Here is a 27672-nt window from a genome sequence, read left to right as displayed (position 1 = left end):
TGAAAAATATAAATAAATAAAAAGCACAAACAGACAAAAAAAAAAATGGTAAAAATATTATTTTGGTTTTTAAATTTTATTAAAAGTTTTTTTTTTTTTTTTGTCTCTAAACTTTAAAAATTCTTTTTTCATCTTTAAAATTTGAATAACGATTTTTAATAGTTTATAGAAAAAAAAATATGGATGAAAAAGAACTTTTTATAATAGTTTAAGGATAAGAAATATATATATATATATATATATATATTTTAAGTTAAGGGATAAAAAGTAAAATATTTTTAATAATTTAGAAACGAAAGATAAACTTTTCAATAATCTAGAGAGGAAAAAAAAAATTAAGTTTAGGAATGAAAAATAAAATTGAGAGATGTTACGTCCATAACATTTTTACAACAAATCATAGGTGGTTAGTTATTACTAGTTCCAATTTGAACCTAACACTAAGATTACTTTTTTGCTCCAACAATAACAACCAGTAATAACCTGCCACTTATAATTTAATGTAAAAATGTTATGGACATATCATTTCTCAATAAAATTTGGTTAAGTTTAGGAACAAAATACTGAAAATAATATTTTGGTTAAGTTTAAAACTTGTATTGTGTATCTAAAAGGTAAAGTCCTTTTAGATATACGTCACTGTCAATTTTTTTAAGACCTTCTCTTCTGTGTGTGTGTTAACAATACTTAGCCTGTTTGGTAACATAGTTTAAACAATGAAAACTGTTATTTAAATACCACACCATGTATTTTCACACATTTTTTCACCCATACATATTTCCACAAAACTTAAGCAAAATCTCGTTATTAGAAATTTCTTACCAAAGGCACTTAGTGTCTGTTTGGCTAGCTTATTTTTTGTCAACTTATTTTACAATTCAGCATATTTTTGCTTTTATTTATAGATCTTACTGTACTATTTCAACTAACATTTTTCTTTATCTTACGTTGAGCAAAAAAATTTCAATTTAAGCAAATAATCATATTTCAAAGAGACCCTTTCCAACGTTAGTCACGTGGTCCTATAAAAGAAAACGTTAGTCACGTGGAGGGCCACACAAACTCAACTGCGGGAACACAAAAAAATAAAACAAAACAAAGCAAATGAAATTAGTTTGAGAATTTGGGGCAGACACCAGAAAAAACAGAGAGATTAAGAAGAAGAAGAAGAAGAGGGGGACCTTCTGCGATGGGATAAGTCTTACTGTCATTCATTTCATTTCCTTTTCAGTATTTTTTTTTTTTTTTGGGTACCCTCTTTCTTGTTTTTATGTTCTGTCCGAAATTTTCGTGAAAACATCTGCCAAATCCAAACAAAATTACACACATAAAACATGGGTTTTTGTTTCCATTTTCACACATGGGAAACGCTGTTCAACATGTATGATGTAACGTACAAGGTTTGTTGTAGGCTGACACAGATATAGACAGTTTTTGATTGCACCAACCACCATTCACTACCCACCTCTTCTTTTTTAAATCTCAGTCCCTTTCTCTAACACACACACACACACACACAAAGAAAGAGTTTTTGTGAGAGATACAGAAATGGCTTCTGCTCTATCGCATTCTCAACTCTCTTTGGTTCAACTTAAACCCTCACTCTTCTTAACCCCCAAAACCCTTCATAAACAAAACCCTTGCCTTTTTGCCCACCACAACCATCAGAACCAGAACCAATTGTCTATAACTACTCTACCTCTCAAAACAAGAAATTGGTTGGTCCCAAAACCAAAAGCTTCATTGAGTTCTGTCCCTGTCCAATCCAATGCCAGTTCTCCTATTTCCACCAAAAAATCCGACAGCCCAATTATCGTCATTGACAATTATGACAGTTTCACCTACAATCTTTGCCAGGTTCGTCCCCAATTCTTTTGCTTTTTTGTTTTGTTTTGTTTTTTTTTTTTTTTTGCTGATTGGTTAAGTTTTGATAATGTATGATACAAATGTTTTATTTTTGAGTGAAGGGTATGTTCTTAGTAGTATAATTGAGTCCACGATTTTTGTTTATGGAGTTTACATTTTGTTTATAGGGTGACAAAATTGAGGAAGAAAAGTGCAATTCATGTCATGAATGTCTCATCTTTATTTATTTATTTATTTTTGATGGAAGTGAATGATAAATCGTTTCTATGCAAGAATTGAAGAATTTTTGTGTATAATGAATTGATTTCTTCGATGTTCAATGTGCTTCATGATCCTAATTAGGGGAATTTGTCTACTTGTGGTTGTGGTGGGGTTAGGGTGAGAAGGATTTGTGGAAATAGGATTTAGACTTGTTGAAGAAAGGGATATGGAGTTGTGTTAGGGATTAAAGGGTGGTTTTATAAGTTATTTGATAACTGCTTGGCAGAAGAACATTTGTGGGGTTTTAGGGTTTTGGTTGCTATAAGAAAGTGGTTGATTTGGGGTTGTAAGGAAGGAAAAAGAGAGAGGTTTTTATTGTGTTCTGGGGTTGTATGAACAGTACCACAAGAGAGAGAAGAAAAGAGAGAAGAGAATGGAAGAAAAGAACACACATCAGAAAGGCCTATGTGCCTCAATGCTTAAAATATTAAATAATCTTTTATAATCAACGCCATCACTTTTGAGTACATTGAGCTAAAATACAGATAAGGAGTAAGGACTTCTCTTGTATTGGTGTTATTAGGACTTCTGGTAGTCTTAGGACTCCTAGTTTTACTAGTAATAAAAAAGCCCTAATAAAAGACTTATTTGGGTCAAAGAAAATAAAACCTATCTTAGGTTCTCCTAGAAAGTTTTAGACTCAACTAAACTACCAAAACACCCTTAGTTAGCAGGGATCGCAGAAATTAATAAATAAAAACCCAAAAAAAAAAACTATTTTAACTCTAAGAGGCTCATACCTAGACCTTTAAAACCAAACAACTTTTACTTTAATTTGTGGACTTCACACGTGGAGCCTGTAAAGTAATTATTGAAGAGGCCAAGTTTTAAAGTAATATCAAATATCAATCTTCAATGGCTGCATCATGTTGTTTGTATCTTAGCAAGCTGTTTTTGGTTATTCTGTTCCGGTTTATATTTTCTAGTTGATTGAAATTCTATTATAATGTCATTCTCTTGGGCGGTTGATCTTCCAGACTGCTGGAAGGTATTCTAATACTTTGATATGACAAATCATATAAAAGTTTAATATTATTTTATCTTTTCCATTGTGATTAAATTTAAGAGTATGTAGAAAAGAGAAGATATCTAGTGAAGATTTCCCTCCCACTTTATATTGATTAAAAAGGAAATGGCAAGAGAAAAAATAAAAGGAGAATTTTAAATAGGAAAAAGTTTAAGCTCTAATTAATTCTTCCATTTGAAATCGATTTTAGATTCCTTTGCACAGCAATACTGGACAAGGTTAATTAGTCCCTTACATTTGTCATTTTTCACCCTTGCAAATTAGCTAATCCGTTCTCTATCTTCTAAACCAGTTGAAATACTTATTTATATTGTAGAGGCTTCTTTTTTTTTTTTCTTGTGGGTTTTGCAAATGAATGAAAGTTTACTTTATAAAGATTTATAATGTTGTATATACTTCAAAAGTTATTGCTTTTTAAACAATTTCTCATAATGATTCTCTTTATTATTATTTTTTATTATTGATTGTACATTATGAAGATTTAGTCTAATAGCTTTTTTATTTTTTATTTTTATTTTTTATTCTGAAGTATATGGGAGAGTTAGGATGTTTCTTTGAAGTTTACCGGAATGATGAGATTACAGTGGAGGAGTTGAAAAGGTAAGGATTGCTATTGTTTTTGCTTGTCTATGCATGTTGATAGTATTTTGATTGGTTAGGGATTTCTGATGGGCTATACATAGCATGTCTAATGTAACTATCCAATCATGTATGTGACTTTTTCTGCCATTTTTATAGGATGAATCCAAGAGGAATCTTGATATCCCCAGGGCCCGGTAAGGATTTTTTGGATGTGTTGTTTTGAAATATAGATGGCCAAGGCCTATAGAAATGGAAAAGGAACTACTCACACCAAGATTTTTATAGTCCGTACTTTCTTTTTGTAGGTACACCCCAGGATTCTGGGATATCGTTGCAAACCGTACTGGAACTTGGACCTATTGTACCTGTATTTGGTGTGTGTATGGGTTTGCAATGCATTGGAGAGGCTTTTGGCGGTGAGTCTTTTTAGATGTCTTCAAACTTATAAGCGATCCCAATGTAGGATTTATTCATCTGAATGTATGATTAAGTTAGTTTGTATGCTATACTGAATATATGCAAATCTGTAATCACTAGAAAATGGGAATCATGTAGTACCAACTTTTCTAAGTCTTGTTTTTGTCATGGCTGATAAACTGGATAACTACTTTATTTTGGGTTTCTAATGCAAAACTTATGTCTTTATGGACTTCTGGCCCTTTTAGCTGATGGTACCTCATCCCCTGTGGACCAAGGGCCATTGTAGCCAGTATTACTGGTTACCTTTCCCCAATTAAAGGGAGAGGTCTAGGGGTCTAGGGTTCAACTCATGGAAGTAAGGGTTTTGGATTGGGGAGGGGACTGTGAAGCATATTATTACTATTTTATGGAACCTTGTGATTTTGTCCTTTTGCAGGGAAAGTTGTGCGTTCACCTTCTGGTGTCATGCATGGAAAGAGTTCTCTCGTGTATTATGATGAGAAGGAGGAAGACAGCTTGTTTGCTGGGTTATCAAAGTATACACTTTATTCCACATATCCTTAAAATCTTGAACTATTTATTTTTTGGATAAATTATTTGCTTTTAAATATAGTGTCCTTGATTGCACTATTTTAAGTTATCAAGAATTAGCAATTTTAGGATTTGTCAATTTCTTTTTCTGAACTTGGTTTACATCATACATTTGGTCATCTTTTTGCAAATGGGTTGACTTGACTTTATGTGATCAATACCTTTCAGTAAATACTCTCTGGGAATCTATGGAAATTTCCATTAAATTAGCATCATATGGAACCACTAGCTTGAAGTTTGTTTATTGTTTGTTTGTAAGCTCATTTTGGCAGCTTACATGTAATTACCTGTCTTGCATACGACATTATGTCACAAAATGCTTTTGATATATACTGCTTAAAATGGGTTCAATTCAATTATATCTTATCCTGGAGGATGTGACAAGCTAAGGTAGAAAATTTTGTGAAAGGGACTTTTGAACCTCAAGAACATGGCTGATCTATGAATTATATTAGTCATAAAATCAATTTGATACTGCCATATGCAAGACAGGAAAAAGTTGAGAATATTTGTTCTTCCATGGACATAACAGAATATTTTTACATCATTTACACTTCACTTTTTGCTAACAGATTAAATGAAACTGAGTCTCTTCACTGATGTTGGTATGTTTTATGGTCTGTGTCTCTTCAGCCCATTCGTTGCTGGTAGATATCACAGCCTTGTGATCGAGAAGGAAAGTTTTCCTGATGACGAACTTGTGATTACTGCATGGACAGAGGATGGACTGGTAATGGCTGCTCGTCATAAGAAATATAAGCACCTACAGGTAAGATATTGTTCTTCCTTTTCACCTTTTTTTTTTTTTTTTTTTTAAATTTTTTTTTATAATTTTGAGAAACTTCCTTTTCACTTATTATGTGTTGAGGGAGACAATTTTTTTGTTGAGAGGAATTGATGAGGGTGAAAGTTCCATTGGCTTAGGTAAATGTACCTTACACGGTTATTACTCCAATATGTGGACTTAGAATATGAGTTGTCATTATAATTTGTTACTTTCTGATAGTGGAAATGGATGGAAATTTGTACCATGACCTCTACACTTTGAGACATACTGCAAATTAATTTCTAGCATTCTTCTGCAATCTGCATATATGGTAATAAACATGTAAAGGTACTTTATTTATTAGCTCCAAAAGTCAAGATTGTATTGTAACATGTGAAGTTGTGATCTTGCAATTTACTTTCCTCTTTACATGCCACCCCCTTGCTACCTTTTCCTTTTGGTTTTTTCTTGGTGTGTGAAGAAATACTGCTAGTAATGGAAAGAATTTTAACATTTTTCTAGACTAGGCCAAAGCATTTCATCTTCAAATATAGGAACTAGGATAGGCTGGAAAAGTAGTAATGTGATTGAGTTATTTGGTAGAAAGTAAGGTGTCATTAGTTGGCCTTATTTTGTCCTGAAGCTTTGTTCTGTCTATGCATAAGTTAGTGTAACTGTCAATTGGACGGGCAATTACTCGAAAGTAGTTCTCAGATGAACACTGGCTACTTAGAGTAATTTCTGGACAGCATGTTGGAAGTACCCACTCCCCCCCTTATCACAAGTAGTAGCATTAGAATGCCACCTTGACCTGCGGATTTCATCTTACATCGAGGAGCCAATCATGCAACAATGACTGACTTCACTGCTCCCCCCCCCCCCCCCCCCTTTTTTTTTCTTGAATGAGAATTCATTTCTGGTGATAAATGACTAAATGGAAATTTATTTTGATGATGGGCAACCCATCAGTTGTATTATTGAAATTTTCACTAGTTATGCATGCATGATTAATTGCTTAGAAAACAAATCTTAGAAGCACAGGGCACAGACAGAGGTAAGAGAATACACGTGAGGTGTAATTGTGTGTGTAGATATGCAATGATTGAGTGAAGGGGGGCAGGTGCATCTCTTGATACCCCTAAAATGATTATAACCCTAGGTCCATGATCCAATGGGCCACAGACCCAAATTTTAGCAGTGGATAACTCTGATTACAACCTCCTCTTTTTTTTAATCAAAAAAATTAATTATAACCCTAATGTTGACGTATTATCCCTTCCTCCACCTCCCCTGCCCAAGGATGAAATTTAATTGTCCCCTCTTCCCTTCCAACACCCAAACACTAACTTTTTATCACATTTGACCGACTTTTTACAACTTACAATAAAGTGATCATGCTTCTTTCTTCACCAAAGCCAAAGGCTTTGTTTTCCCCATTTCCCCTCCCTTTCTAGATATTCACCAAAGTTAAAATGTGAAATTAACTCCCCCCAACCAACACCCCCCCCCCCCCCCCCCCCCCCCAACAACCAACCTCCTCTCCCCCAACCAAAGCCCCCCAAAAAAAGTATCACATTTTCTTACCTATCTCTTTTTTAATATCAAAACAAACCTATCTTTATTCTTTCATGTGTAGACATCTTTAGGACATTAAAATTAAATTTCAATTATGTATATAGTTTCATATACAGCTATATTCATTGTTGTGTATTTGACTATTTGTGTGTATGTATGTGTTTTAGAAACTAATTGCAGTATATTTAGTTAGATAAACCAAACAAAACTTTAAATTAATTAAAGACTGAGTTTAGGCATATTGCACAAAAACTTAATCTAGTTCAAAGTTGATTTGATTTTAAGGATTGATTCAAAATCAAACTAAACCAGCCTTTTAGGTTGAGAAACACCCGTCCAATGTGTTAAATTGGAAGTGCTTCCTTTATGTATTAATATCCCAACACCTGGTCCTCTCTTCCCCAAATAGGATCCTGGCCACACCAATGTAGATTAATGCAGGATTCTCTGAGGGTGTGTCTATATTGATGCTGGGTACTGTTGGGCATGCAAAATTTGGGTTGGTTGAAGGAAATTTGGGTTGGTTGAGGCCTCAGTAGTATGACCTCACCACCCCTCCCAACCCTTCTTCCCCCCCCCCCTCCCCCCCTCCATCCCTACTCAGCCTACAACTATCCCTCCTCTATTTCCCCCTGTACCTCAGCCTCTCAACCTGTCACCCCCACTATTCCCAGGTTTCTTCCCATTACCATTCCCACCACCTTTTGGTTTTTTGCCTTACCACCCTTTTTGTCCACCTTTAAACTCTGCATTGTCCACCCCACCTTCCTCTGTCCTGCCATTGCATCCACCTCCTCTGCCTAGACCAACCAATACCAATACCTATACCAATAACATTTCACCCAATACCAATCCACTCACACCTCTTCCAACCAATGTGCCTCTCCCTATCTCTGTTCCTAATCTTTCTCCTCAGGTTAGAGGGAATAGTATAGGTTTCTTTCGTATTGATTCTAAAACTTTTTCTTTCTCTTTTGACGGTGGGAGGGACGATTCTTATGCTATACATGAAAGTCGTCGGAATTTTAAAAGTTCCGTTTGGCTGAGTCGCAAGGGAATGAAATGGGTCCTCTCTTGCTTTGCTGATATTCGTGATTGGGTACCAGGAAAGGATTTGTTGTACAAACATTTTAGAGAGAACAATAAGTTTTTCGAGTTCCGGGGGAGGTCGAATAAGGCTGGTATTTTTGTGGATTTAGCTGTGTTTTTTGGTGGAGCTCGACGTGGTTGTGTTATGGTACCTGCGAGTTCTAACCGGGCTGGGTGGAGCTTGTTTTCAAGAGCATTAGATAGTTTCCTAGCAGGTTCGAACACTGTTGGGGTGGAAGGGAGGATTTCTGGTGGAGCTGCTGGTGGTGGCCAAATGGATGGCGGTGGACTTGATGGGAAGAAACTTTTCAATACTGGCAACCAGCGGAAGTTGAGGAATTTTGAAAATTCTAGAGCTTATTTGGGACATAACGTGTTCAAGGGCGAAGCTGCTGCTGGGTCAGTTTCTAAAAAAAAATCTGTTAGACCCACGCGTGACTGCATGTTCAAAGTGACTACTGACACCATGGCGTTGAGGGTGTCTTTATCTGAAGGGGGTAAAAGGGTGGTGTCTTGGATTAAGCCATTGGACTCTCACAGGTCCACTCCGGATGTCTCTTGGGTGGATAAAGTGAAGTTACAAAGGCCTAAAGCTGTTGGGCCTGTGGTTTTTAAATTCCAAGCCCAAGCCCAAGCTACCTTAACTCTCCCTTTTAAAAATAAAACCCAGTTAGAGTCTGAACTGACCTGCGATCCTAATGGGTTGCACGATCTGGTTCAGGAGCTGAGTGGGTCAGGCGAGTCTTCAACGGAGCCCGGGGTAGCGACGGTGGCGCCGATGGAGGGATTGGAAGCTCCGTTGAGGGCGAAACCTTCGTCGAGCCCAGCTCCGGTGGTTAGCGCCTCTATCTCGGTGGCTCCCCAGTCAGATCGGGAGCCAGGGACTACGGCGGAGGCGCCGGCGGCGGGTTCTGAGGCTCCGATAAGGACGAGTTTCCCCTCTAGCTCAGTTCTGGAGGTTCGCGCCCCTATCTCGGTGGTTCCCCTGTCAGTTCGAGAGGGTGAGAGGCAGATTGGGGTTGATCCGATGCTTACGGTGGACTCCAATAGTTTTGGGCAGTTTTCTCCTTTGAACTTTGTTGGTAGGGAGGGAGTTCCTTGGTCGGAGGAGGTGGAGGACGTTTTCACAGAGTTATTAAGCATAAGTGATAAAGAGAAGTGTGATTCCCAAACGGGTATGACAGAGTCGGTAGCTGTGTATGCCGACGGTATTGGGGAGTACAACTGCAGTCCACTAGAGTGTGAGCCGTTGTCTTGTTGGGTCCCTAGGGTAGCTGAAGATTTGGTGTTGAGCACGGTGGATAAGGTAAGTGAGTTTGATGCATCTAAGGTGGAACACTCGAAGTGGGTGTCTACAATGTTGAAGAGCTTCTGCAAGTTGGTGGGTTTTCCTATTGTTAAACATGAAGCTCAATGTGTGGCTTTATTTTGTTTATTAGAACAGGAGTGTATTGAGGTTGCCAATGGTGGCTGTATTAGGCCACCTGTTAAAGCTGGTCAGAGAGGTTTAAGGGAATTGAGGGGTTTGTTTTCTTCAGTGAATTATGATGGGACTGTCTCTCGGAATAGAGGTTCGTCGTCAGGACCAGGGGCTATTGGTAGTTATTAATGTCTTTACGACTTCTTTCTTGGAATGTTAGGGGGTTGAATAACCCTCAAAAGAGAGAGGTTTGTAAGAATCTTTTGAAGGATTGGAGATGTGATGTTGTATGTTTGCAGGAAACTAAGCTTGCTTCTTCAAATTCTGCTCTTGTGCGTAGCTTGTGGGGTAGTCCCTTTGTTGATTGGGCGGTACTGGATGCGGTTCAAACATCTGGGGGGGTTTTGTTGATTTGGGATAAACGGGTGGTCGAGAAAATTGATGTATCTGTTGGTCAGTTCTCTGTTAGTGTTCTTTTTAGGGGAGTGTTGGACAGTTTTGAATGGGTCTGCACTGGTCTTTATGGTCCTAATGATGATCATCATAGGGCTGCTTTGTGGGAGGAGTTGTCCAGGGTTCGGACCAGGTGGAACACAGCTTGGTTTTTATTCGGTGATTTTAATATTATTAGATACCCCTGCGAGAGGCTTGGTTGTGATTCTTTTAATCCAGCCATGTTCGCATTCTCGAACTTTATTGAGAATAATTATTTAGTGGATCTTCCTTTGGACGGGGCATCTTTCACCTGGTTTAGAGATGCTGAGCCGCAGGCTATGTCCCGTATTGATAGGACTCTTGCTTGTGTGGATTGGGTGGATCATTTTGGGAATGTGTCTCAAAGGGTGCTCCCTCGTGTTATTTCCGATCATTGTCCGCTCTTGGTGGAAGCTGGTGGAGTGGATAGGGGTCGCTGTGCTTTTAAGTTTGAGAATATGTGGCTTAGATCTGAGGGTTTTCTCGAGAGAGTTAAACTTTGGTGGGAGGGGTATAGTTTTCTGGGCTCCCCTAGTTTTGTTCTAGCTCAGAAATTAAAGGCTTTGAAAGAAGACCTTAAGAAGTGGAATAAGGAGGAATTTGGTGATTTGGCTTTTAGGAAGAAGTGTTTGTTGGCTGAATTATTGGGTCTAGATTCTATGGAAGAAATGCGGGGCCTCTCTAATGAGGAAGAGTCCCGTCGAACTCAGGTTAAAGGTGATATTGCAGCTTTAGCTGCTTTAGAAGAGATTTTTTGGAGACAAAAGTCTCGTGCTTTGTATGTGAAGGAGGGAGATAACAACACTCGATTTTTTCATAGACTAGCGAACTCTCATAGAAGAACAAATCACATTAGAAGCATTGTGGTTGATGGGGTCTTATATGAGGACGATTCTACTGTTAAAGCTCAGGTGGCTCAGTTCTATCAAAATCTCTACAAAGAGCCAAATATATGGCGTCCAACAATGGATGGATTGGATTTTGATTGCATTGGAGAGGATGAAAGGTTGGCCTTGGAGAGGGAGTTCTCTAAAGAAGAGGTGATCCAGGTTTTGATGGAGATGGAGGGGGATAAAGCTCCTGGACCTGATGGTTTCACCATGGCTTTTTTCCAAAAATGCTGGAGAGTGGTGGAGGAGGATGTTATGGCTGTTTTTGAGCACTTTCACAGGTATTCAGTGTTTGAAAGGTCTTTAAATGCCTCGTTTCTCACTCTAATTCCCAAGAAAAATAATGCTATTGATGTTAAGGACTTTCGGCCTATTAGTTTGGTAGGAAGTGTGTACAAGCTGCTGTCTAAGGTGTTGGCAAATAGATTGAGGGTTGTGCTAGATAGTCTCATCTCTGAGTCCCAAAATGCTTTTGTTGGTGGGAGACAAATTTTGGATTCAGTGCTTATTGCTAATGAGTGCCTAGACAGCAGATTGAAGAGCCATGTGCCCGGGGTGGTTTGCAAATTGGACATTGAGAAAGCCTATGACCATGTGAATTGGGACGCATTGTTTTACTTATTGGCTAGGATGGGTTTTGGGGTGAGATGGAGGGGGTGGATTAAGGCTTGCATAACTACTGTTCGTTTCTCTATTATTGTGAATGGATCCCCGGTAGGCTTTTTTGGAAGCTCTCGTGGGTTGAGACAAGGTGATCCACTGTCCCCTCTTCTTTTCATCTTTATTATGGAAGTTCTAAGTAGGCTGCTGAAGAAAACTGAGGATTGTGGTCTACTTCGTGGCTTTCGTGTGGGGCCTACTAACTCTATAGGGGTACGCATTTCACACTTGCTGTTTGCAGATGATACCATTTTGTTTTGTGATGCGTCTAGAGATCAATTGTTGTCCATTAGGCTGGCTTTGACTAGCTTCCAAGCTTTTACTGGTCTGAAAGTTAATGCGGGAAAGAGTGAGATTGTTCCTGTTGGGGAGGTTGAAAATATAGATGTGTTGGCTGCCATTCTTCGTTGTAGGGTGGGTAGTCTGCCTTTGAAGTACTTGGGTATGCCGTTGGGCACCCCTTACAAAACAGCATCTATGTGGAATCCTATTTTGGAGAGGATGGAGAAGAAACTCTCTGGTTGGAAGCGTCTCTATTTATCTAAGGGGGGTAGACTTACCCTGGTGAAGAGTACTCTTTCTAGCCTTCCTACGTACTATCTATCCTTATTTGTCATTCCTGTAGCTGTGGCTGATAGATTGGAGCGTATTCAGAGGAAGTTTTTATGGGGATCTTCAGAGGAGTGTTTCAAATATCCTTTGGTGGCTTGGGAGAAGGTGTGTTTACCGATAGCTTTGGGTGGTCTGGGGATCAGGAAGTTAGTGCACTTTAATAAAGCATTGTTAGGGAAATGGTTATGGAGGTTTGGGCGAGAAGACACTCATCTTTGGAGGAGGGTTATTGCTTCTAAATATGGTGAGGGTCAAGGGGGGTGGAGTTCTAAAAGTTGCAGAAGGGCTCACGGTTGTGGTCCATGGCGTGGTATTCATGATGGTTGGGAGAGCTTCTCCAACCATGTGTCCTTAGTGGCGGGGGATGGCTCTCGTATTCTTTTTTGGCATGATAAGTGGGTTGGAAATAACACGCTTAATAGGCTTTATCCTCAGTTGTATGTGTGTTCTAACGACAAGGAAGCTTACATTTCTGATGTTCTATGCTACCAAGAGGGTCGTAGCGATAGAATCTGGAATTTGAGATTTCATAGGAACTTTCATGAAAGGGAATTAGGGGCTGCCTTATCTTTCCTTGAGTTCATTCAATCTCGGATCCCTAGGGGTGGTGGGAATGACACCTCTCATTGGTGTCTCAAAGGGAATGGCATGTTTGATACCCGGTCCTATTACAATAACATTAGGGGTGCAGCTGATTCCAATTTTCCGTGGAAGGGTGTTTGGAAAGCTAAGATCCCTAGGAGGGTGGCTTTTTTTGTGTGGACAGCGGTTCATGGGCAGATCCTTACTTTGGATAATCTTAAGCTTAAGGGGCGCATTTTGGTGAATAGGTGTTGTATGTGCCATCGGAATGAGGAAACCGTGGATCATCTTCTCCTCCATTGTCCGGTAGCTCACTCTTTGTGGGTTTACATGCTTCAGATCTTTGGGATACATTGGGTCATGCCAGGCTCTGTGGAAAGCTTGGTGTATTGTTGGAGTTTTTGGCTAGGAAAATTTAATTCAGACATATGGAATATGATTCCCGGCTGTTTGATGTGGATTGTTTGGATGGAAAGAAATCGGCGCTCTTTTGAGGACACTGAGAAATCCTTGGCTCAATTACAAGCTCTGTGCCAGAAGACTTTATTTGATTGGTCTAGGTGTTGGGGCTTCTCGGAATGCTCCACTATCTTAGAGTTTATTTCTTCCCTTAGTATTGCGTTTTAAGTTTTTCCTTTTAGTTGTTTGCTGTTTATTTTGTTTTTTGCTTTTCCTTGTGTTCACCATCATGAACACCTTGTATTGGCTTTTGTCTATTTTTTAGTTTGTTTTAATAATATTATTATTACCTATCAAAAAAAAAATACTTCATTTGCCAAAAAAAAAAAAAAGATAGAGATTGAACTGTGAAAAAACCCGGCATTTTTACAAAAATACTGGACCACACAGTTTTACTCGAACTTTCTTTTTTCCCTTTTTTCTTTGTTTAATGTTATGCTATTTTAACCAAAAAACCATGCCTTCCTTCAATTGTGCACTTTCATTTATGGGCTTTTTAATCTTTTGCTTCTAAACTTGAAGTAGTCAAAATATCTATTCAAGTGTCCTATGTTTAGTCATTTTATATAAAAATAAAAAATTTAATTCTGTATTTGAATAATTTTTCTGAACTACATTATTCAATTAATATCAATTTTCAATATATACTTGTATATTTATGTTAAAATTGAATCTCATCTCATTTTTATAGTTGATTTATTTTTTTATTTTTTATGTGTTCTTTAATTTATTTCTAATAAATTAAATATTAATCCAATGGTTGAACTAGTAAACCATCGTACAACTTCTTTGATGGTTTAATGCTCGGTTTGGTTCTGATAACTTTGCTGTTTAGTTTATGGGTTCTCTTACTAGAAAACATGTCGTATGACCAGGAGGGCTTGTGAAAGTGTTTTGTGAGTCTATAGTTGAAAGAACTATAGGAAAAAAGGCTTCTGGTGTTTTAAGATGGATCAGACTTTAGGCTAAAGGCTGAAATTAAATTTTGAATTAGTGGCTAATGGTTTGGAACAACATAGGGCTTTTAGGGTTTCAAAATATATATTAGGATCAAGGGGTTATGGTCAAATAAGACAAGAAAAGACCAATTTTTTGGAAGCTATGAGCTGTGGCATAAATATTAACCACATCTTGATTTTTTAGTTTCAGCTGCTAGAGTTTATTTGTTTTGAGGAAATGGTTGGGTTGGTAAAGTGTGGGTTCTAAAGGTTTGAAGAGATGGGTGAATGGTGATCAGAGGTGAAGGGAATTTAAGACAAGTGAGTGATGGGAGTAGAAGATAAAGAAGGAACAGAGTGCTCAATATCACTAGATGAACAAAGCAAACTCTGCAGATCTCAATTCTGAATTAGTAGTTGCAAAAGCTTTACAAACCTGTTATAAAAAAGCAGAAATCCCTAATGACAACTAATTTTGACACTTGGATGAAAGAAATTATCCCTACACATGAAACCCTATTTGTAATAAGATTTAAAAGCTCTTTAAGGCTCAAATAGCTTCTGTGGACACTTAAACCTGGACCAAAAAGGTTTGTTAATTAGTTTCTTTGCCTCTTAGTTGGCATAATACCCAGATCCTTAGTCTTAGAATTTCAAAAAGAATAGTTTTCTCTAGCCATTGAAGAGGTTTTCTGTCACCTGAAAGTGCTTAATGTGGGTTCCTTTAGGCTTCTCAAATGCATGCTTTTTTCTCATCCTGCAAATCCAACCTACATTACCATGACTCCCTTCTTCAAGCAAAGTTGGGTTAGGAAAGAGTTTAAAGGTATATATGAAGTAAAACCTGTGAAGCACCTATCAGAAGACCCAAATTTGTAATTGGTAGTGGTAGGAGCACTAAGGCTGTGTTTGTTTTGTTGTAAAGTTTTTTCTGGAAACATTTTCAACATATTTGGGTGTTGGTTTCATTGTAAAACCTTGGTCAAACTGAAAATATTTTTGGTTGACTGGGAAAACACAATGGAAAAAGTTATAAAATGATTTACAACAAATATTTTTTGTAAATCGTTTTCAAAACTCATGCACGCACAAAGCCTTACCCTCTCCTCTCTTTCTCGCATAGACTCTTAGGGCTTTGAATGGCGAGCGATAAATTACCGATTCTCTCAAAAGTTTAAGCTATTAGGAAATGTTGAATTTAATCACTTAACCATAATTTTAATACTTTCCCTCACGTGTGGACCTAAACTCCTCCTTAACAAGTGAGGCCCGACATGTAGGATTTTTAACATTTTAAATGAGAGGTAGAGCGAAGATAGGGATCGAACTTCGGATCTCCTACTCTTATACTATGTTAAATTGCCGATTCTTCCAAAAACTTAAGCTACTAAGAAATGGTGAATTTAATTACTTAACCATAATTCTAACACGGTGAAGTCTCTAGCATGCGTAAATCTCTGGGTTTCTTGGTGCTGTCAATGTCATGGTGGGGATCTATCTGTTGAAGTCTCCAGTGTGCCTTGGGCCTTTCATGTTGTTGACTTGCGTTGAGGATCTATCTCTGTTGCATGCAATGGTGGATGGGTTTTCTTGTGGGTCTTTGGGTTTCTCCAATTTGCTAGGTTGTGTGTGGATCTAGTAAATTTGGTTTTTGGGTTACTCCAAGAAAAAGAAGGCTGATTTTTCAAGATAGGAGCCCGCATTATATGAGAATCCCTTACCCAAACCAGCATATTCTCTTCCCTAATTAGTTTGCTAAAGGATACAGACACCAAGATACAAATGGAGGTCATAATGGATCTATTTTCTTTTTCACTCTTGGAACTCCTATAAAAACATGGAGAGATATTTGTGATTTTAACTTGCCACTGGCCTATGGAACAAATGACAGTTCCTCTCACCATAAAAAGTGGTGAAGGTGAGAGTCATAGGTCGAAATGAAACTTTACAGGTGTGAGTTGTTTTTACCTCTGAAAAATCATTGATTAGTTCAACTCTACAAGCCATAATTGAGAATGATAAACAACTCTATAAGCCATAATTTTTTTTTGGGGGGGGTTCTTGAATCAAGATTAGGTCATTTGGTAGATGATGTTATTGGTGAAAGTTGAGTATGGGTTATTGAAATCGGTTGCCATTAACTGCAAAATTGGGTGCATTTCTAATCTCAATCCACCCTTAATGCAAATTGAATCTGCTGAGGGAGAAAGCATAGTGAATTTAATGACACTATTCTTTTTCTTTTCTTTTTTTAAGTAAAAAATTTAATGACAGTATACTCCCAAAGCACTTTCTTTGTGATTATAGGGACACACGAGATTGAATCTTTGTGAAAAATCAGATTCAATAATTGAATTAAACACTTGGGGAAGGTTTGTGTTGAACACACAAATACATTTAAAGGATTCAACATAGTTTTGCTATCTAATGTGCATATGATATATCCTGAATGAAATTATAAACCAATAATGTTTTGCTATCTACTGTAGCACAAAACTGCCCCTTATGGAATGTTTTCTAATTTTCACCTCAATCCTGCTGCACATGCACAACGTTGGGTCATATAAAGAAATCTTGTTGTAGTAGCATTTTATAACTATGGTGATCTAGCAGGATAGTTCTAGAAAACAATTTGGAGTGCAAAGAATAAATAAAAAAAATCAGTAACTATTTTAAGTATTTGTTTGGCTTGCTTACATCTCCTTTCTCATTATTTTTTATATAATGGTCATTTTCTTTCCAGTCACTGCAATTATAATCTTCAGATTAGTAATTGCTATTATTTCTTTCTGAATTAGTAACCTGCTTCAATCAACTTGGTTTGAAATTGCAGGGGGTTCAGTTCCATCCCGAAAGCATTATAAGCACTGAAGGCAAGACGATTGTCCGCAATTTTGTTAAACAGATAGAAAGAAGAGAAGCTGAATCCCAGAATTGAGACGGTACTTAAGCAATGTAACATATTATGATATGTAATAAGGCTACTTGTAATCTTCTTTTATACTTTGAATTTTGTGCTTTGTACTTGCCATTTATCCAATTAAAGAATTCTTGGATCTGGCTCAGACCTCTTGAAGCATCTGTATCTTGCAAGCAGTTTTCATGCTTCAAATCATACCAAGACATGGTGTAACTTGCCTTGGATGCATAAACACTTAAATGATCATTTGATTTAGCATTGGCAATAATTCATGAAATTTTCTTGTAGAATTGCATAACAAAATTCTATTTCATTGCTAGATACCATCCGTGACCATCTACTTTCCTGCACAAACACCCACCTCGGTCCAACAACCCCCAAGTGGGCAGCCGTTTTCCCCCTTTTCTGCCTCCTAAATTTCACTCTTATTTTGGTAGGTTTTGCAATCATTGGACTCACTGTCACCATGGCTTTCTGTTGTGGCTTGAGATCACATGCTTCAGGGATAAACAGTAGGATATGTATTATTTCTATTGCATAAAAAAGGTATTTTACCTTCAACCAAAATAATTGAAAAGATTGCTGTACATTAGGCAACGTTTTGAAACAGACTGTTCTCTATTATATATGTTCATGGTCGTTGGTTGATTTAAAATTTCTAATATAAATTTTACTTTAATAGAATATAATGTAGCAAGTTTTTCATATGAAATTTAAAATGTATGAATTTGAGCTTTATCAATATGTGGATTTAAAAAGATCAGGTATGATAAGTCATTTCAAATCCATAATATAACAAACTTTTTTGTCCAAATAAAATCTTCAAACTATAATCATGTATTTGTTAAATTTATATCAACCAATTTATACTATGTTACTAACAACTATTCTTCTAATGTCTTGATTTTTAATCTTCAAATCCACACAAAGCCCTAATGAATTTTAAACCCCATGTTTAGGCATATCTAATGATAAAAATCCAGCCCTACTCTCTAATGCAACATACATGGGCCGTTTGAGGTTTTTATAACTCTCTTTTTAGGGAATTAATCATCTTGCCTAAAAATAAAGATGTTCAAAAACTGGTTAATACTTGCTACCTTCTTGTAGCTAGATACCTGGAAAATGTTGCAAGTGACCTTTATCTGAAGAGGTTCAGGTTTTAAGGCTGGCAAAGTTAGATGGACTGAGATACCTCTCACAGTTGCAAGAATCCACTAAAAGTTGAGCAAGCTGTTATTATGGCCCAAAAACCCACTGCTAAAGACTCTTTCTATAAATTCCTTACAAAGAACATGACAGATTCATGCCCAAAAAGTTGTAAACCATTAAAGGCAATGAAGTCTAGTTGAAGACCATGACAGATTCACGTCCTAAAAGGTGCAAACCATTAAAGGCAATGAACTCTAGCTTAAAAAACACTTCTTTTTTTCCCTTCATTGGTGAGGTCACGGATGTAGATTCATCTTATGCAACTTGCATCATACAAGTGTAACTTACTAATAAATAAAAAAGCTGAACCCAAAAAGACGGCTTTGATAGGAACCAAACACGAATTCAATGATGATGAAAATTGCATATAGATAACTCCTGAAGTCGTGTGGTTCAAAATAAGTGAAGTTGAAAGCATCTCATTTTCATTGCTGACTATATTCATATCCAATTGAAAGCAGGTTGGCAAGTGACGTGCAAATTGATTAGTTATCTGTAACAACTTCATGTATTCATAGATTAGCCAAACAAAATTGGAAGCATGGGAAACCTTTAAACAACAACCAAACGAATATGCATTTCCTTTTCTCTTTTCTACTTGATTTTCTTTTGCATTTTTTTTTTTTTTGGGGGTGGGGGGGGCTTTAATTTATATTGTTTGTGGGCTAAGAACTAGTAGTGAATTTTGGTTGAAAAGAAATATCATCAAGTACCCGTGTCGTGAGTGTAGGGTTTTCTTGGTCATCATCACAAAAAATATAAATTCAACATCTTCCTTCAGAGTTCAGAACTATGAATTTAAGTCCACTTAATTTCATGCTCATTGAATTTCGCTTCATGGTTGAACTCATAAAGACAATCTTACACATGTTGAAAGTTGACTTTGAGTACTAAATAAACTTCTTCACGGATTTTTTTCTTTTTCTTTTCTTTTCAAACATGATTGGAGGTTAAGATAACAATTATAACTTATTATTCCTTTGCTTGTAGGTTTGGACATAGTAACTAAGATGATATTATGGTAACGTCTTTTTTTCAAAAAAAAAAAAAAAAAAAAATTATGGTAACATCTAAATAGAGAAGTCACTTTAGTTTCCCTCACCAACTTTTTTTTTGTTTTAATAAAATTAAAAAAAAAAAAAAAAAAAAAAAAAAAGTCAAATCTCTCTCTCTCTCTCTCTCTCTCAAAACCATAAATCATATCCTGTCCTTAAAAGATTCCCATAATCATCTACTAACTTATAAGCTAGCCGTTATAAAGAAATCAAAAAGAAAATGGGGTGGGGGAATATGCAAAATTACAAACGCAACGTTTACATATGACATGTGAAAGTTTGGTAAAGATTGTTTAATTTATGTGTGTGATAATTATAAGTTTACAGAACAACATAATGCTACAGACATGTTTGGTTGTGTCAGATAATCAGATTGATATGCAAATGTTTTAGTAGTCCAAGACAGTAAGGATCTTATTCACCAACATTTGTTTAATAAGTTGGCAAAACATGCATCATCAAAGTCAGCCAAAAATGACTGGTCAAGAATCTGAACCAACCTCAAAAATAAGTTTTCATTCTGAATATTTATATTTTCTCAGTACTTTTGTGGCATTATTCTGTGTTTGATTATAAAATACTAGTTGCTTCTACTAGAAGAATTCAAGAAGCCACACTCAGAACCAGAATGCACATGATGCCAGAATGTAAAACCAGCTACTATTTTCGATGCCAAACAATCTTTTAATCTATAAGCCCAAAACTAAGCCCAACAACTCCAAAGTGGGCCCAACTCATTGAATTTTGTTTTTTTGAGTGCTTAATGTAGCTTTGACCAAATATACTAGTACTAAAAATATAGCTAACATTTGCAAACAGCTGGTTCCAAATAACAATCTGAATTGACCTGTGACAATAATGTATAAATAGTGTTATTTAATACTAAATAACATGCCTTTGGAATTTGACAAGGCAATTATTTGTACCATTTTTATTCCTTTTGAATTGATGAGTGAGTTTTGTTCTTGACTTCTTCTTCAACATTTTTTTTTTTAATAGTAAAAATTATTTTATAGTAAAAGAGAATGCAAGATTTTAGATGCATCATCTATCAATATATATCCCAATAGAGAGAGAGAGAGAGAGCTACAACTACAACTACAAGTCTACTATGGTTTTTAAATTTAAAGAAGATGAATATGGAAAGATAGTTCAGTCTCCATCCTCAATATCTAGCCAGAAAGCAATTTGTGAGGATTCTTTTATTTTTCTATGCTTAAATTTTTTTTTAACAATTACTGTTTATTTCTTTGTTTTGGCATTGAAACACTGGTATGTTGTAAATGAGTCTAAAAGGTAATTATATGACAATGGGCCAATATCAGACATAAATTATGTACATTGCTTAGCAATTAAGCTAATGACTAGTAATGAAAGAATAATGAAAAAAAGAAGAAAAAAAAAATGAACCAGTAATGAAAGAGAGCTGCAAGTGGGGTATGGTTGTTAAATTTGAAGAAGATTATTATGAAAAGCAATGTTCTTTTAGTCTCCATTATTAGCTTTCCGCATTTTATCTGGCCCCCCAAACTGGAAAATTTAGCTTAATGTTTTTGCTTTAGTGTTTTTGGGTCACATAGGTTGAAAGCTTTTCAACTTGTCATTGAGTAGTATTGAGCTTGAAATAAAAGCCTTTGAAAACTCATGCCATTTCTGTTCCTATCCCAATTTTTATTTTTTTAGTAACACTTGTATGTATTATTCGATTAGATGATATTAGAGTATTCACATCATACTAGATTGGGAAGAGACCTTGTAATTAGATGAAAGATTAAGTGAGTGTTTGGATCCATGTTCACGTTTTTTTTTTTTTTTTTTTTTTAGCATGTATGAACAGTAAAATCACATGGATTTACTGTGCAGGAGACAAAATGCACTGTTCATACACTGTTCATGGGTCTTATGACACTATTTACACATTTAAAAATTATTTTGCTACCGTGTTTTCAGTTTTAGTAAAAATAAGTTGTATACAAATGGATCCAAAGATAGAAAGTGTAAGTTATTCCCCCCAAAAATTACACAATAGGTTGAATGGAGTCCTTTATACTCTCTGTCTCCCTTTAGTTAGTTTGTAATATTACTTTCATGAAAATTCTTTTTTTTTGACTTTTCGCTTGTTTTCGAAAGAAAAAAAAATATATGGACACAATTTATGTGCCATAATTTTTGCCTCAACGTATTCTGATGTGATAAATTGTGAGTAATGGAGAAATAATGGTGGGTCTATGTGAAAATAATAGATAGACATTCATAGTTTGCTACATTAGAGTTGTAGCATAAAAGTGTTTAATCAATAAAAAATAATCTGGCAATTAAATTTTTTTTTTCTTGTTTTCAAGATGGAGGTTTGAGTTAGAGGAAAATGAACCATTTGTAAAAGAGAGAGGAAGGGGGGAATGATTTTAACATGTTTGGTAGATTGTGTAATGGAATGGTTATACATATGGAATAGCTATTCGATTGTTGCATTTTTATTACATAAAAATAGTTTTTCCTTAGAACTAGCAATTTGTTAAATTAAGGACTAACATTTTAAAATGTTATAATAGTTATTCGTTAGTTTGAGTATTAATTTTAAAATTTAATATATTTCAAAAAATACAACATTCTATATGCACTTACAATTATAAAAATAAAAAATCATAAAAAAAATCTCTTTTCCATAACTATTCTTTAACAAAAAATAATGTCAAATTTAAAAAATATTTATTTTAAAAAACTAATTATATGAGTAAGATATATCATAAATATATATATATATATATATATATCTTTAGTTTTAATCATATTTATAGTTATTCTACTAAAACATATTTCATTACCAACAATGAAGTTACCTGTCTCAAAAAAAAAAAAAAAAAAAAAAAAAAAAAAACAATGAAGTTACCATTCTAATCATAATCTTACCAACAATCCAAAAGTTTATCTGTTCTCTTATAAGTTTTCATTCACAAAATTTCCTTCAACACATAAAATCTGTCTGATATAACTCAAAATTTTATTTTCCTTTTACCAAAGAATGCAGGTAAATTTCCACTCTTTATGTCATTTCAGTCCCATCTTTTGCTTTTCTTTTCTTTTTGGAACTGAGGGAAGAAAACAACAACAAAACAAATTCCCATCCATAACCTGGAGACCCCCCCTACTGTCTCCTCCCCCTCTACAAAGTTTAAAGACAACTTTGAAACCGAGATCTCTTTGTTTCAGGCCTTATAACTTTTTTTTTACTGTGAACTGAAGGTACATACTGCCATTTGTACCCACTTCTGTTTCACCATTTGTCACATTCAACTGACATGGGATTCCACTTACTATTGACAAAAATTGCCCTCTGAAGATGACAACTCTGGCCTTAGGAAAATGACACACAGACCAAAGGGCCTGAATTTTGAAAATTACACATATAAAAACAAGTTCGACATGCTCAAGGTTCATTTAGTGGACTATAATAATAGTACTATACAAGGGAATGATTAAAATAACATAAAACATACTTGACTATCATAGTTAAACAATAGCAATGCAATAAAACAACAGGAATCCCCACCTAACACAAACATATAATAGTAACTCCATATACTAAATATTTATTGAACCCATGAGGGGTGTGTCTATTAAGTTACAGAAATCATTTCCAAATTCAATTTGTAAAGACATCCATCATCAATGATAAAATAACTGGGAGAACCTAAAGGTATGAACTATACACATACATACCCACCACCATGAACCATATAATACTCTTTATCACCATCAATAAACCTATGCTCTCTCTATACACAAAAAAACTGACCCAGCTATATGAAGCAGAAAGGGAATCAAGATGACAATAATGTCCGCATGACATAATAAATGTTGCAGCAGCCTTCTCAAATGGAAGAAGTAACCTTGGCCTGGCTTGTTCGGCTATGGTGGTGTCGTTTACTATGGTGGCGTCGGCCATTTCCAAATGTAACAGGGTCAAATGTCCTGAGTCTCTCTGCTTCTAGGGGATTAATCACACACTCAGATGGGGGAACTTTATACCGAATGTGATCATAGCAATAAGAATATGTCATGTGCTTCTTTCTAAAACCCTCCATTTTAATTCTTTGCACCCGTGTGACACCAGTAGGAATTCCTTCTGTACCTTCAGCATTGTCACACCTTGCCATATGTTCAATGGGATCAACGGCACAGCCGTGAAGGACAAGATCGGAGAACTCCGCAATGTAGGGGGCATATTTGTAGTTTACTCTGTATTTGCCTCCATTGGTAGCCCAATCAGAACCATCCCATATTGTAGCATACAAAGTCATTGGCTTAGAGGGGAAGTCACCACCCATAGATTCTGTTCTCTTAAACTCTCTAATGGGAACATTGTCTACATAAAATCTGCAATGAAAAAACAGACACAAAAAGGATATTATCAATTTTCAAAAATCCAAACAGACACTAAACTGATTTATATATTCGACAGTATGCAACTTTTTGTCGGTATGTACCATACTTAATTTTTAACTGGTAAGATATGATATTATCTTATTTAATATATATTTTATAACAATAGATGAAAAATTAAAATTAGATAGGTATGATACATACAAAACAAAAGTGTGAACTTTTATAAACTATTTTTTTTTTTTTTTTGACAATAACTTTTATAAACTATTATTAGCATATAAGGAAAAGTTGAAATTTCTACTTACAGAGGTATTAGAACGCTCCAGCTAAATTACGAAAACTTTATCCTCAAAACTAGTTGCAGAGATAACTAATAAAGAAAAATATATAAAATTTGAATCTAACCAGAAAAAATTATTGGATCTTTTGATTCCCTAGTCTATAAATTCACCCCATATAAGTGGATTTTGGGTCGATCACATCAAAACATATGAAGTTACAAAATATACAATTCAAAGCTTCTGATCTGTCATTGACCTCTTTAAGTAACCAAACTGAGCATCAACTAGATCAATAAGTAATGCTATTAAAGGAAACATAAGTTTAATGAAACAGGGGCATCTAGTAATTGAAGGAAAAAAGAAAAAAACCAAAGCAGATTCTGTTTTTTGTAGCAGAGAAGAGAACATAGGCAACAAACACATCAAACATCTTAAAAAGCAATTTCAATACTTCACAATACGAAACTATTAGTGAATAAATGTAAAAACCAACTCATAAAAAGCTTTTGTTTGTCAGAGAAGATATCTAAAAAAGTTGTACAAATCTAAAATTGTGTAAAAAAAAAAAAAAGCGAAAGAGAAACCAAAAATGTTGTGTGGGGTATGGATGATTTATGCTTACATGATCTGAGAATCAGTCCAGAGAATGCTGTACTGATGGTAATCTTCTGCGGGGTCGAACCAGAGATTGTATCTCTCTTCTCTGCCAATGTTGGTACTTCCATTGCCATAAATATTGGTCTGAATCCTCCAATCTTTGCCTCTGATGTTACCCAAAAACTCAAAATCGATTTCATCATGGTTCTTCTCAAACATATCACCATTCGACATCTGTAATCACAATATAACAATATAAACTTGAATAAGAAAAGCAAATGACTTTGCTGGTTCAAACTTTTAACAAAATCTTCCAACTTCAAAAAAAACTTTGTTATGCACTGGAAGTGACAATCTAGTAATAAATTCTCCACTGAGTGTTATCAGTTTGATCCCAAAATTTGAACTTGGTCTGTTATTAATGACCTCAAGATGAAAATAAAAACAGATTAAAGAGAAATCCATGTTGGCTTTAACAAAAAATCATCTTGCTCTGGTTAATGAGGTTATTCAGCTTGAACATAAAAGAACCATCTTTACACTTAAAAACCTTGTAAATCAATCCCAAAACAAAAAATAAAATCTGGGTTTTGCTTAAAATTCTAAAATAATCTAACTTTAAACATAATCTTCACAGATTAGGAGATAAAAAAAAAAAAAAAAAAAAAAAAAAAAAAAAAAAAGTAAAAACAATTTCAGGGTATTTTTGAACGAGATAATAGAAAATATGATAACTCACATAGAACGCAACAACAACACCAGCAGTGTAATCAGCAGGCAACTTAATGGAAGCACTGAAAAAGCCATGAAGATAAAGGTCCTGTGACACAAATCCAGAGCCTATACACCACCAAAAAGCCAAAGAATCAGTCAAAGTTTCAAAAGGCAAAAAAAAAAAAAAAAAAAATCAAAACCATATAACACGCCAAAACTATGTAAAAAGTCCAACAAACAACCTGTCCTTTCATCCAGAGAAAGATGAACCGATTTGCCATCTCTAACTACAGCCAGATTATCCTCACCAAAGAGATGAGTATACCCTTCATCAAAGTTGATAATTGGCAAATTCTTGGTTGACCCAGAAACAAGAACCACAAGTTGTAAACAACAAACCATTACAAGAAAACCCAGATAAGAGAACCCCATATTTTTTTTATATTATTATATGTGATCCTTTAGTTCTTGTTTTTCTTCTGTGTGTGTATGTGTGTGAGAGTTTCTGACTTATATATATAATAATAATAATAATAATAATAAAAGGGAGAAGAAGAAGAAAGAAGAGTGCTAAAGAAGGAAAGAGAGGTGTGTTATGTGACGTCTCAATCTAGAGGGAGAGAGGTGTTGAGAAGCGAAAAGGCTAAAAACGAGAAGGAAAGACAAAGTGGGAAAGGGAAGAGGTCCCTTTTATTGTTGAGTGGCAGAGTGAGAGAGGTGATGAGAATTTGAGAGAGCTGGCTAGCTGTTCATATGTAGACAGGGTTTTTCCCTTTTCTTTTTTATTTTATTTTATTTTATTTCAATATATATTTTTATTTTATTTTTCTGTATTTGTTAGTAATTGAGGAATTAGAGGGGTTTCTTTTTCGGCGTGATTATTGTTAATTTGAATTTGTTATCTTTTAATATCCATGATTGGCTTTTTAAATATATATATATATATATATATATATTTTAATTGGTTTGTGTTAATAATTTTCAGTCTGGTTAAGGAGACTTTCATTTTTTTGATGTCATGCACTTGGCTCTGTCATGAAGACAGAGCAAAGTGCATGAATTCATTACTCAGAAAAGCAGCATGTCCTTCAGGCCAATTGGGCAAAAATGGAAAAAAAAATAATGCATGTATTTTTTCCCCCTTAATTTTTTTTATGAGAGTTTCATCTTATGTAATCTGCTTTTGGTAATAGTTTTTTATTCTTAAATTAAGACATTAATCAATTTTTGGTGTAGATTATGTTTAAATCCTAGATCTCTTATTCTACTTTTTTTTTTTCTCCTTTAATTCTCTATTCATTTGATTTTTAATCCCACCTTCCACTTTATTTTTTCCAATTTAAAATTTATCTATGAAACCATCATTTCATCAAGACTGCTATAATAAGGCCACACTAATGTCTTATTCTTGTTTCTAAAAAAATTCTCACCCTTTCTTTTGTGGTGATAAATTAATATTGGTTGTTATTAGCTATCTTAATTATTAATAAAAAGAGGGGGGGGGGGGGGGGGGGGAATGCCAATTAAACTACAATCCATTTAACTTTCCAACTTTTTAAGTTTCAATAAAAGAATAACTTAAATGAGCAGTAGTAATAATTAAATAAATAATAAAAAATTGAATGTAAATTATAACAACCTCTTACAAGTTTCAAGGTTTTGGGATATGTCCTATTAAAAAAATAAAAAAAATAAAAACAAAAAAACAAAAAAGGTTTTGTGATATGCCTTTCTCATTTTCTCATCAATGCAGTGCATAGGACAGTTTAGCAAACAAATTTTTCTATCTTTTATTTATTTGTTGACTAAATATAAAATTTAATAAATATGGTAATTATTAATATGTATTTGTTTATTTTTGATGCGTTAATATGCATTAATTATGATTGTCTATCTATAAGGAATTATATCTTTTACCATTTTGTTTATTTTTAATGAATGGTTTAAATTAAAAATATAGTAATTTAAAATTAGTTAAAAAATATAATAGAATCATGATGTGTAAAATTGTAAATTATGAGAGACATTACAAGTTTATGTGACAAAATATTATGAAGTTAACCAAAATTCAAAAGTCAAACGTTTTCGGTCTTATCTCTATACTATATATTAAGAGGATTAAAAAAATTAGTTATGGTTTCAAAAAATTTCAAAAATACTTATAATCTAATCTCTATATATTAAGAGGATTCAAAAAGTTAGTTATGGTTTCAAAAAATGTCAAAAATACTCCTAATCTAATTAGATAATCCTTATTCTTAAAAAAAAAAAATGAGGTTAAATTGTAATTCAACA

The 27672-nt window shown here is 35.0% G+C and overlaps 2 protein-coding genes across 2 annotated transcripts; one reads left to right on the top strand and one right to left on the bottom strand.

The window, feature by feature from the left end:
* The first annotated feature begins 1110 nt into the window (after window positions 1-1110).
* LOC126717783 (anthranilate synthase beta subunit 2, chloroplastic-like) lies at window positions 1111-17409 on the top strand. The gene is made up of 7 exons (XM_050419674.1): window positions 1111-1857; window positions 3684-3754; window positions 3893-3930; window positions 4042-4152; window positions 4593-4692; window positions 5381-5516; window positions 17046-17409. Exons 1-7 carry the CDS (start codon window positions 1549-1551, stop codon window positions 17148-17150), a joined length of 870 nt encoding a protein of 289 aa, XP_050275631.1. The 5' UTR covers window positions 1111-1548; the 3' UTR covers window positions 17151-17409.
* A 5554-nt stretch (window positions 17410-22963) lies between these two features.
* On the bottom strand, window positions 22964-26094 carry LOC126717782 (probable xyloglucan endotransglucosylase/hydrolase protein 28). The gene is made up of 4 exons (XM_050419673.1): window positions 25620-26094; window positions 25403-25503; window positions 24689-24897; window positions 22964-23776 (listed from the first exon to the last, which is right to left on the bottom strand). Exons 1-4 carry the CDS (start codon window positions 25807-25809, stop codon window positions 23272-23274), a joined length of 1005 nt encoding a protein of 334 aa, XP_050275630.1. The 5' UTR covers window positions 25810-26094; the 3' UTR covers window positions 22964-23271.
* Window positions 26095-27672: the final 1578 nt, after the last annotated feature.

Source organism: Quercus robur, chromosome 3 (genome assembly GCF_932294415.1).
Source record: "Quercus robur chromosome 3, dhQueRobu3.1, whole genome shotgun sequence".
NCBI lineage: Eukaryota > Viridiplantae > Streptophyta > Magnoliopsida > Fagales > Fagaceae > Quercus > Quercus robur.
The sequence above is the reverse complement of the archived record's forward strand: the minus strand, read 5'-3'. Positions and strand labels throughout refer to the sequence as shown.